At 36.0% G+C, this 12806-nt stretch overlaps 1 protein-coding gene across 3 annotated transcripts in view; it reads right to left on the bottom strand.

Moving 5' to 3' along the window:
* MCTP2 (multiple C2 and transmembrane domain containing 2) overlaps positions 1 to 12806 on the bottom strand; it is a 258566-nt gene that overhangs the window by 27437 nt on the left and 218323 nt on the right. For all 3 annotated transcript variants that reach the window (XM_034939475.4, XM_057299844.2, XM_034939474.3), the window contains one exon: positions 1699 to 1808. In XM_034939475.4, the coding sequence (XP_034795366.2) occupies positions 1699 to 1808 (110 nt within the window). The remainder of the gene's footprint in view (positions 1 to 1698; positions 1809 to 12806) is intronic.

Here is a 12806-nt window from a genome sequence, read left to right as displayed (position 1 = left end):
TCTGTAAAATGAGGATATTAACAATCCTTACTTTATAGGGTGGTTTGAATGATGTAATCCTATTTCTTTAAGTAGCTCCTCAAAGGAGCTAGTGTGTTTAAAGGGCTTAGAAGAGTGCCTGGCTGGCATGCGATAACAGTTGGTGTTGCTATCATTATTGTAATTATGGTTGCATTTCTCATTCTTAGACCAAGTCAGTGTCTGAAACTCAATAACTGATAGTTGAGTGAGGAAATGAATAAAGAATTATGATGCCCTCCTCATTTTACTATTCATGTTTGCTTTCAAATATGTTTATATTAAACATTTTGAGGGTAAATTCAGGAATCTTTTGCCAATTTATATGAAACCTACAAGAATAAAGCAAATAGGCATCATATCTGTGAGCAAAAATTATTTTCTTAAGATATTAATGGGTATAACTAAATTCAATAAAAATTCATCAACTTTGTTTAAAAGTCGTTTATAACTTATTGTTTTAAACATACACGTTTACTATGCTTATAATAAATGGGCATTCGAGGGCAATGTCATTGGCTGTGCAACTGAGAAAACATTAGTATTTACATAAAGTTGCATGTTAACTACTTATATTTCCTGATGTTAATATCATTTATTGATTTCCTTGCATTTTAATGCATAAGACTTTCCTTTGGTTTTTAGCACCACTTTTAATCTGTTTACCCATGCAATTCCAAAACAATATATTCTTAAAGAAACTAGAATGATCCACGTAGACACGACCAATAAAGTAAGAATTAATCCTTAGAAAGAACACGGTTGACACAATTCTAGATTAAAGGGGGAAATAAGTTAATAATTCAAAGGAAAAAAATTAAAAACCTTCCACTTATTGGTGCCAAATGAAAACTAAGTAATGCAGAGTTGATAATGTATAAAACAAAACAGACAAAACATATGAATCTACAGTCTTTCTTAACTGGAGTTCCATTAGAGAGTTTAGCTATCATGTCCTAAGATGGGGTTGGCAAGCTGTGGGTAGACTATAAATCAAATCCAGCATGTTACCTGTTTATATAAATAAAGTTATATTGGAATGCATACCATACCCATTCATTTACATATTAACTGTTACTCCTTTTAAACTTTAACAACAGAGTTGAGTAGACAGGACAGAGACCATATGTCCCATACAGCTGAAAATATTGTCAACTTTCTCTATAAAGGGCCAGAGAGTAGTATCCTGTCCTAAGACATCCATATATGTGGTGACTTAACTTCACATTTATCCATCTATGATGCTACTAGATGTGTATCTTTCTTTGGAGAATTGGAGAGAAAAGTTACTCAAGGCATTTACTAAGTACTGTGGTTCAGATAGCAAAGGCTCCTGTATAGCACATTTGCTTCTCTTTTTATTTCTGAATAGGGTAACATTTTAAATATCTATAATTTGTCACCCAAACTGATATATTTTTGAGTGAAAGGGAACACTAGTAATATTTATGTTGGGGTGACTGGAATAAACTGGGCCATACGGTCACCCCAGTTCTGAGGCACCACCCAACTGTGAAGTTAAGAAGCCAACTGAAGTCAGACAGTGCTAACCCAACAGTGTTGCTTTGGTGTGTTTTTGTATTTTCTTGCCTCCCTTTCTCCCACACCACTGCCATTACCCTACTGTCCTTGTGGATAGCAGGTCTACTGCAAACACCACAACACAAATTTAGAACTTACTTTTTAATCCTTTCTCCAAAAGAAGCTATTTCCTCCAAGATGTTTTGAACAGTTGAAACAATATCCTGTACCATATAGATTCTTTCAATCAACCCCTTTTTCTCAGATTCCTAGAAAACATAAAAGCAAGATTTAACTCAGTTACTTCATTTTTTATCATGCTGATATAGAAAATATTACAACATGTTATAATAACAAGGTTTTTACCAATAGAGTGACACAAGAGATAAATCATTGTTTTACAACTTAAATATTGACTCCTCCCCAGAAAAATCTGTTCACTCACTCAGATGCTACTACTCCTAACGCGCAAGCTTCAGTTGCTACCTCATTGCCATGAGGTGATAAAGGGAAGCCCACAGAACCAAGCACTTCACTTCCCTGTGGAGGCTGCCGCGTCCCTCGCAGAACTCTGCAATCCTGTCGGTCTGGCTAACTCTGACTTCCTCTGTCTCCACAGGTTTTCTGAAGCTCACCCTATTCCTCTCCTATCAGTGTTCTTCAGAGATGTTCCTGGCATGTTGGAGACAGAGTACGATTCCTAGTACTGGAGCATCTTAGTCAAACTCCGCTGCATTTTTAAGCATGTTCTAAACATATTGCCAGCCCGATGACATTTCATCCATCCTTTGGCAACCACCTCAGAAACAAAGCAAGCAGCTGTGGACATGCTACAAAGTAACTCCACAGTGCACTGCTGGGAGGGCAGCCTACCCAGATTATTCCCTTCCAGGATGATCAGCAATTGATTGCAATCTCCTCATGACATTAGAAGCAAATACAAATTCATCTTCCGTAATTTCCAATGCTTCATGTGAAATGGAATTCAGCTTTCTATGAATATTATCCTTACTTTGCTTATAGAAAACCTTACATGTGTTTTTACCATGCCAGGTAACTAACAGTTATGCAGGTTACTTAGAAATCACTCAAATGTCAGGAGATTCCCTAAAGAGTAGTATTTTTACACTATTTTTAATATTCTGATGCTATGTTCTAGCTCCCTTATTGACTTTGCTGTAATTGGGATGTAGTCAATGAGCTCTCAACTCCTACCTCTCTGGGTCATTACAACTATTGTATGAAACCTAAAACCTCAAATAGCTCTTACAGAACTTTTTTCCTATATAGAATTTTAGTTGGGTGAAAATTGTACTAAACTATCAAGCAAACACTTCTAAATTTAAGAGGACATTCCTATAATACCATCTGTGCTGCAAAAGGAAAAAATAAAATCATTTTCCTCTTGTATCCTTTGTTCCATCAAACTGGAGCCATGGATGGAGTGAAAGAGAACCCACTACCAATAGGGATTGCTGGTAAAAGCACCAAGATGTCAGAAATGTTGAAAAACACAAACCTCCCTTCTTGCATCTGCCTTTATGAAACTACTTGGCTGAAACAGACAAAGGAAGAACAGAGGCTAGAATGCCTCATTGCCAGCCCTTCTCCAGTAAAGGGTGCTGCAATAGTTTGAATAAATTATTACCATCAGGACTGTACTCCTTTATCCATTCATTCTGTGCAGAAGGAAAACCAGGTTCATTGCTTCCTTCTGCAGTATCAAACTTTCAAGATACTTTTACTTTTTTATCCTAATTTGAATTTTTTCCCTTACTCTAATTCCTCAGTTTGTGCTACAAATTAGATATGCTGCCAGAGCGTACTAATTCATGAGTCCACCGACATCTATTAATGGGCACAATGGTGAAAACCCAGCTCTGTCTGCCACATAAGTATTCATGTTTATAAAGGAACATTTGAAAGCATGAGGGAATTTGACCCAAAGGCCAAAAGTGGCTTCCTCTTTTCGGCAGCATCCAGTTTAGGTCAAAACAATTTCTTGGAAAATGACTCAAGTTTCCATGTCATTCGATTTAATAAAAACTTCCTATTTCAACTGTCTAATTTTTTTTCCCTATGAAACACCCAAATAGTGAGGTTCTGGTTGTGAAGAAAGCATGAGTTAGTATGCCAAAATAACGATGCTCATGAGTCCTGTTACTTTATAATGAATTTGATGTTTGGAGTATTAAATATCCAAAGACTAGGCTAAAGAGTCTTACTATATCTTGAGTAACAGAATAACTTATCATCTGGACTTGTTAATACTTTTAAGAGTAGAAGTAAACAATTAATTTTTGATTGTTGATGACTGATAACTTGGTTTTATTATATTGGACCTATAAAACTATTCCATTTTTATTTCACAAATACATTATTTTCAAATAAAAAATAGATTTTTGTGCATTAAAATAAATTTGATCATCTGGATATTTTAAAATGACACATGAAGAATGATTATTTGTGATATATATTCACATATTTTAGTCAGTTACTAGCTACAACTGTCTATATACCCATGTCAGGATTACTTTTCAAAAGAATGTACTTTTTAATGGCATCTTTTTATTTCTAATATTTCACAAAATTGTTATTAATCACCTTCAGAGGTGTCATTAAATTGACACCTTAATTGACTCCACTGTAGACCATACTTTTAATAATACTTTCTGAAGCTGGGCATGGTGGCTCACACCTGTAAGCCCAGCACTTTGAGAGGCCAAGGCAGGCAGATAACGAGGTCAGGAGATGGAGACCATTCTGACCAACATGGTGAAGCCCAGTCTCTACTAAAAAATACAAAAATTAGCTGGGCATGGTGGCGCGTGCTTGCAGTCCAAGCTGAGGCAGGATAATCACTTGAACCAGGGAGTCAGAGGTTGCAGTGAGCCCAGATGGCGCCACTGCACTCGAGCCTGGCGACAGAGCGAGACTCCGTCTAAAAAAAAATACAATAGAAAGAACACTGTCTATGAGCACTTAGGTACCCTGAAAACTCACAACAAAAATGTGGTACATGGACAATATTCTCAATTTTTAAAATTTTGAAATCTGTATATACTTCATCCCAAATATTTTCAAAGGCACTGTACTTTTGTATTCATTCACAGGAACTTTTCCTGTCAAACATTTTTTCAAGACAATATGTTAGAACATTTAACAAAATGTATGCTGAAAAGTAAATGCCTTCTAAATTTCTTTCCATTAATGGTCAGAATGTATATTTATTGTATTAAAAATCACAAGGATTCTTCCCATAAATTAAAATAATCTAGGCAGGGAGTGGTGGCTCATGCCTGCAATCCCAGTAATTTGGGAGGCCATGGCGGGCAGATCACTTGAGGTTGGGAGTTTGAGACCAGCCTTGCCAACATGGTAAAACCCCGTCTCTACTAAAAATACAAAACATTAGTCTGTTGTGGTGGCACATGCCTGTAATCCCAGCTACTAGGGAGGCTGAGGCAGGAGAATCGCTTGAACCTGGGAGGCAGAGGTTGCGGTGAGGCAAGATCACGGCACTGTACTCCAGTCTGGGCCACAGAGCGAGACTCCACCTAATAATAATAAAAATAACCTAAAGTATAACTTCAGAATTTAAAAATGGAATCATACATAACATTTGACCTTTTATATGTTGCTTTTGTAGAAAAATAAAGTGTTTTTTGGCCATTAAAAAAAAAAATTCACTTCCATTCAGAAAAAGCTTCCAAAAATGAAGTTAGTACTTCAGTCATAAAACATTTTGAATAAAACTTTCCAACTGATTATGACCATAATTTAGGGTTTTTTTTTTCCACAAAAGAGTCCAATTTTGGAGAATGTTTAAGTTAACTGAGATATCTTCAAAGGTTCAAACCTTCCTAAAATGATGACGGGTAAAGAAGAGAAAGTGCATACTGCCATGCCAATGTTTATTTTTATATGTGATGTATCTTTATCACACAACCTTGTTGATATCCCAACTGTGTATATACAAATATCGTAAGTGTGGACACTACAACTTTGCAAGTGGTGGAACATTATCGCTTGTCTGGATGCAATTATGAATAATTAGTGCATCACAGCCAACACCAAGTACATTTCTGCCTCATATTTCTTCATTTTGGAAGAATATCTTATTAGTTGTAATATTTGCTCCATCAAAATTTGCATTCATATTATCATTATAAAGTTAAATGATTCTCAATACTAAATGTTTAAATTTATAGTGGCATTGCTGATGTTAGAAATTACAGTATTTGTAGAGTTCACTTGCAAAAGCTTTGTTTTCATATATTAGGTAAAAAAATGAAAATAATTTCACAAAGTTCTCTGATATTGTGTTTGCATCCTTTGGCAGGAAGATTAACAGCTACTTGGTCATTTTTCATATATGTACGATGAAATCTTGAAGTGGAAAATGATATAAATTAATGTGGAAGAAATAGCCATTTGATCTAAATGAAAAGTCATGCTCCACAGAGAGATATATCAACATGCATTTTTAGCTGTATGCATTCAAATAATGTTTTCAGAAATGATTTTCTTAGATACTTCCTCTTAAAGTAGCTGTTGAGGCTTCTTTGGCAGGTTTATGACTTAGATTTACAAATGTCAGTGACATGATCAAGTCAAGGCCCCAGGGTAGACAAGAAATGTAAACATTTATCAACAACTGTCTTAAGAAATGTACTATCTGTACATGATTATTCATTAAATATGTAATCTTTGTGTTTTTATTTACATATTGAAAAAGTAAAAAAGATAAGTGCACATTTACTCACTACAATGAGTAAAATAGTATATTCTAAGAGTGTTCAGACTACTTTTTATTCTGTTAGCAGGAAGGCTTAAATTATGCAAATATTTAACATACACCTACCCTATCATTTCTCATCTCCCTTACTAACCATTCTGAATAGGCAGTTTGAAAGCTTCCTGAATCTTACAGGCCCTGGCAGTGGCCACAGCTTAATGGGCCGGTAGACATCACATGCTTTCTACCACTGCCTGAAGCAAGAAGGGATTAGCTCATCTGAGAGCAGTTTGTTTTATTACGGACCATGCAAAAGCTTTCCTTTAAAGCTGGATGTTAGTCACTCAGGCCCTGAAGAGAGTCAGGAAAATAGAGATCGGTCATTCCTGGTTGTTAGAGTTAACCTGGTGTTAGTCTTTGAGAACTCTGGTCACAGTGCATGCATCTCATGGGCTACCAGTAATGACTACAGAAACAGCTGAAAGCTTAAATTGAAAGCCTAAGCAACACATTCCACCTTATTATAGTGGAAATATTAAATACAATAGTTTAAAAATGAGGATAATTAGTAAATGAAAACTTTCTGGGAAAACTGGGACCTGTGGTAAACCTGAATCACTTTTTCCTAAAATTCTTCAGTAAAGAAAAGAATCAGTTATTTCCAGAGTATCTTCTAGACAGGGAGAAAACAACAAAACAAAACAAACAAAGTTTTTTCACGTGTTTCCACCCCTTCCTTAAAATGCATTTGCTACTCATGTGAGACAGGGAAAATTTCCATCTGAGCTCAGGTATCTTTATGATTAGTGGTAAATGTAGTTTTTGCTCTCTGAAAGGCTTTAAAAACGGCCTTTGGATAATGTGTTTTTATCAAGGTACGGTAGCTTCTATGCTACAAGAAGATTATATTTTTGTAGCTTGGATGCTTCATTAATATCTTCCATTACCCTCTTTTTGGCTATACCCTGCTTGAACTGGGGGATCAACAGATAAGACCCGGCTGTTTTATCTGATCCTGTGTTCTCAGCACCAACAACTGTGGTGGGTCCATCCTCAGTGTTGCTACAGTACTTGTTTGATGGAGAAATAAATGGATCCAGGAAAAAAATAGTTTATCAGGTTTATAGTAGTATTAAGTAATTATTTACATCAACCCAAGAAATAAGCAAATGCTTGCGGTTGGAGAGAAGATTCCAGGCCTTATAGAAGAATGACTGGAAGGCCCAACTCAAGCTTGATGGCTTTTGTGAATCCTCTTCCTAAGGATTCCAGTCTATGCTGACTACTGTCTTTGTTCTCTCAATTTGCATTGTACCTCTATAATTTTAATCATCCTAATAGCAAATGCTCTTTTCACTCTCTGTACTGCAAAATTTCTCTTTTAAAACAAGATGCTATTGATTTTATGGGTCTTTTCTCTTTATATCTAGCAATATACCAATGGACATATCACAGGATGTATTACATAGCCTTTAGTATTAGTATTTCCATGTATAGGAAACTGAAGTCCAGGGAAGTTAAATGATGTTATATACAGCAGACCATGGAGTCAGAGAATGGGGTTCAACTCTGGTCCTGACATCTACTAGCTTGGTGATCATGGCAAGTTCTTTACCCTTTCTGAATTTCAAGTTCAATATTTGGAAAATGTAGATCATTGTCATTACTCTGATTGGAGTGTGGAGAAAATTAAATATTATCACATATGTAAAGTACCTAGCATATTCCAGGTGCTTCATAAACACCAGTTCCTTCCCTTCAAGAAGGCAAAGCTACAAAAGAAGGAACAACCTTTTGTCTAGTTTAAAGAATACTGGGGTTAATTTAAGTTTCAAAGAAAATGATCTTCCAGGACAAGTCTACTCATGTTGCCCTGAGTTGTATGAAAGATCGTCTGCAGTTCCATCTGTATCATGCTGGCTTTATTTACACGTTTCAGATTGAACCAGGGAATGTGGTGATAACACAGTTTAGCAAACACAACATTACATCTGCTGTTGCTACCAAACTGCCTAGGAAGAGTAACAGTGATTCATTCAGAAAGACAGAACTGCTGTCACATGTGCTTCTATTTTCCCTTAACATATAAGGCTTCCAATTTACAGAGGGAAATGTGTAATAAAAATAGTGAAGGCCACTGGTGTGATTAAATAAATGAACAAGATTATTGTGGCTAAATACATAGTTTTAGATTCCTATATTTGAAAAAGAGGGGTATCACTTCTCATTACAAATGTGAAAAAATGTGGAGGCATAAGTAAAATTCACATGCTTTAGGGGTCTACTTTGTGAGCAAGCCTGCATCACCAAATAATGAAGAGATGAAAGCATGGAATTTTTCAAATTTCATAAGGTTTCCTTGTTTTTTTTAAACACACAATAAAAAAGAAGAGCATTCATTGTGAGAAAAATAAACTAACTTGGTAACCTAAAAATATATATCATATGAAGATGAGTACAAGCCCACCATTTTTCACTATTCATTTATAAAATGTTAAAAGGATTGAGTATTTTTGCTAACTTTTGTAAGCAGAACTAAGAACAAATAATGTGTCTGTGTTGTAACACAATTGTTCTTTTTTAAAAAAGAAAAAAAAATTTAAAAATCAGGGCAAATCTTTCCTTTCTTAAGGCCTTGTTGGCGTTGGGTCTCCAATGAGTATAGCACCGTAGGTGCAATAAACTAGCTTCGAGCCTCTGGCAGAGAACTAACACCATCAAAATGAATTTACAACTAAGAATTAATTACATAATCAGGGTGTTACTTTAAATCTCTCCTACATGTTCTGATTTAGAAAACTTCTCATTTCTCTATTAATTCCCTAAGCGAAATTGGAGCCAAAGTCCTGAAAATTGACCATGTCAGGAAAAAATCCTTTTGAAATGCTTAAAAACTGAGTAGTATTTGGGTTGAACAGAATTCTCAGAAGAGATTAATGCAAAAATTTTTATCTCAAAATCCTCCCAGTAATTTCAATCATCTAGTCTAAAGATGCAAAAATATACCTTTAGACTTTAAATAAGAATATGTTTGGTCTGTTTCATCCCACTGAATATTAAAAGCCTATAATTTGAAAACTTGAAGAATTATAAACATTAGAAATAGATTGAGTGGCATTTAGCATGAAAAAAAGCTTAGCATCTGTCATAACAAAGAACAAGCAGCAATATTTCTGATACATGAAATTAAAAATTATTCTTCGGGAATCCCAGCAATGCACCAGGAACTGTCATTTAGAATTTCTTCCCATGAGGCATTTTGTGGGCATGCAGGGATGCAGACGCACACGTGCGCGTGCACGCGCACACACACACACACACACACACACACACACACACAGAGTCAACTCCACAGCTCGTGCTATTAAAATGGAGTGGGGAGATCTGTACTCTTTCTGGAGTGTACTTCTTTCTCAAGTAGTTCTTTTGCTTTGGGAAATGAATATAAAATAGTATTTGGATTTTGAATCAATATCATTTCTAAGTGGTTTTATATTGCTCTATCTGTTCATTACATAAAGCACTTACTGCACTGGTATTTACCAACACTTTTTTTTTTTTGTGGCCTGCAACATGAATATCATCTAGTATCAAATAATAGGGTTGAAAAAGTAAAAGGAATACACAGTCAGCTCAATAGGAAGATACTCATAAAATACAACTGAAAAATTGGCAACAGATTAGGGAAAAAAATATTTGGAACCTAGATCCTTGAAAGATTGATTTCATTAAAAGTCTCTCTGCACTAAGTGACAGAACACCAAGCCACCACAAGGTAAACAAGGCTAATGGTTTTCTATAACTGTAACTACTGTAGATAAATATACCAGGGGTGGCAGTTGCTGGTTTAGCTGTGTGAATCCTTTAGTTTTCTCCCAGGTACAGTAAAGGAGTGGGTATAAGATAAAATATTTGTGTGATTCAGCAATGGAACAAGTTAAAAAATTATTATTAAGATTCAGCTCAAACATCACCTTTTAGCAGTCCTGCCTCACCTAGCATTTCTCCTCTGTTTCCCAACATAGCATCTACAACAACATTACAAACCTTGATGAAAGCAGAAGTCTTAGGGAACTGGGGTTGTTTACTATGAGCACCTTGTTTATGGTTGTAATTTTTGTATTCACAGAGGCTTTGGTACAAAGACATCAATAAACATTGGCAAAATAATGCAGAAAAATGAACCAATAAATTAATGACAGGTTTCCTTCACAATAACGGAGCATGGTCAAAAATAAGATTTAGACCAGAAGAGATGGGTTTGAGTGTTTGCCACTATCCTGGCTGAGAAATCTCATATAAGTTACAGAAGTTCTCTTAGCCTTGGTTTGTTCATTTGTAGACAAGGGAACATACTATGAAACTTAATATTTTGTTTTGAGTACTGAATGAGCTCCTGCACATAAAAGCAGCCTGCAAATTAAAATATTAATATTTTCATAAATCTAATTGCTTAAATAATTCTTACTTGAAATGGCCTTGTTTTAATTTATTATTCTTGTTTACTACTTTATTCCAGTGATTACTTTTCCCTTGAAGAAAAAAGTGGTATCCCCCCTTTCTATCAATTATCTCATAAACTCATTGGATAATTGGGTGAGTCACAGTAAAACAGATCAGGGATTTATTTATTTATTTTGAGATGGAGTCTCGCTCTGTCACCAGGCTGGAATTCAGTGGCACGATCTCGGCTCACTGCAACCTCCGCCTCCCAGTTCAAGCAATTCTCCTGCCTCAGCCTCCCGAGTAGCTGGGACTACAGGTGTGCGCCACCATGCCCAGATAATTTTTGTATTTTTGGTAGAGATGGGGTTTCACCATGTTGGCCAGGATGGTCTCAATCAGATTTATTTTTAAATACAAAAGACATAGCTACTATTTTCAGAAAACCAATCACTTGTGGATAATCAGGATGCAATGTCCAATGTCTTCTACCTTCTCATGATGTGACAATTCTAAGCAACGGGAAATGAAATATCTAGATGCAATACAGGTTGAGTATCCTTTATCCAAATTGCTTGGGACCAGAAGTGTTCTGGATTTCAGATTGTTTTGGGATTTGGGAATACATGCATCATGCTGGCTGATCATTCCTAATTTAAAAATTAGAAACCCAAAATGCTCCAATGAGCATTTCCTTTGATAATTAGAGCTCAAAAAGTTTCAAATTTGGGGGCATTTTGGATTTCAAGTATTTAGATTAGGGATACTCAATCTATATAGACTACAAAAAAATCAGCACCTCTGACGAAATTTGGTCAGACAATGCACATTCGCTAAGAGAAGGACAGGTAATTCATCTAATTGAGTCTGGCACATCACATTTCATAATATTTGAGAATAATCTACTACAATCCTTAGAATAGAAATCAGAAAGATCTACTTGTACTAGGAATATTAGTGAGCTTGATAACAAGTAGGATGCTCTGAATAAGGTTCCAGAAGGCCAGACAGATAATATTTCTGGATGACTTCTAAAGGTTATCAAGTCAAAACATTTTTAAGAATGAGAGTTTGATTTTTAAAAAGAATATTTAAGCAAGTTGATTTGCCAGCGGACTACAGGAAATTGGGAAGGCAACCCCCTCTCATCCAAAACACGCATAAACTGATAATTAAGAATTGGCTGGAATCCATTTCACTATAAAAGGCTTGAAAGATGGTATGATAAAAATGTTAGCAATTAAGTCACTTCATCACTAAAAACCATATTAAATCAAATTAAAAGGACTCAAATTAGAATTCCCATGCACTTTATTCCCCTGAAAGTTAGCCATAAGCAGGTCTTTTACAACATGCCCTGTGTATAAATTGTATATCCCTGAAGGTGAGTGTGTGCACATTCAACTATTGTTAACCATTCAAAGATACTCTCTGGCTTTTTATTTTCTTAAAAATACAACACTTTATCATTGTTAAATATCCCTGCTTATGTCATAGTTTAAAAAATTACTAATCTAACCAATTTACTGTTTTAGACATTCTTAAGAAAGCGCAAACAGGCCGGTCATGGTGGCTCATGCCTGTAATCCCAGAACTTTGGGAGGCCATGGTGGGCAGATCACATGAGGCCAGGAGTTTCAGACCAGCCTGGCCGACGTGGTAAAACCCTATCTCTAATGCAGTGTGGTGGCACATGGCTGTAGTCTCAACTACTCCAGAGGCGGAGGCACGAGAATCACTTGAACTTGGGAGGCAGAGATTGCACTGAGCCGAAATGGCACCACTGCACTCCTGCCCGGGCAACAGAGTGAAACTCTGTCTCAAAAAACAAACAAACACACACACACAAATGAATTATAGACAAAACTACTCTCATTGTCAGATTGTTAAGAAGCCCTCCTCTATGAACATCAGTTTTCTCTGGTTAGGATATGATAGATCATCTCCTCTCTCTTTCTGGCACAAGGAAACACAGGGAATGAGGCACAGTGGACTTAACCACATCATCCAAAGGACTCTACAGGTTAATTCACAGTGAGAACTCCTTCTAGATACATGCCATGTGCTTCTCCCACTAAGAAGGCCC

The sequence above is a fragment of the Pan paniscus genome, chromosome 16, assembly GCF_029289425.2.
Source record: "Pan paniscus chromosome 16, NHGRI_mPanPan1-v2.0_pri, whole genome shotgun sequence".
NCBI classification, from domain to species: domain Eukaryota; kingdom Metazoa; phylum Chordata; class Mammalia; order Primates; family Hominidae; genus Pan; species Pan paniscus.
This window is presented reverse-complemented; position numbering and strand designations above follow the sequence as displayed.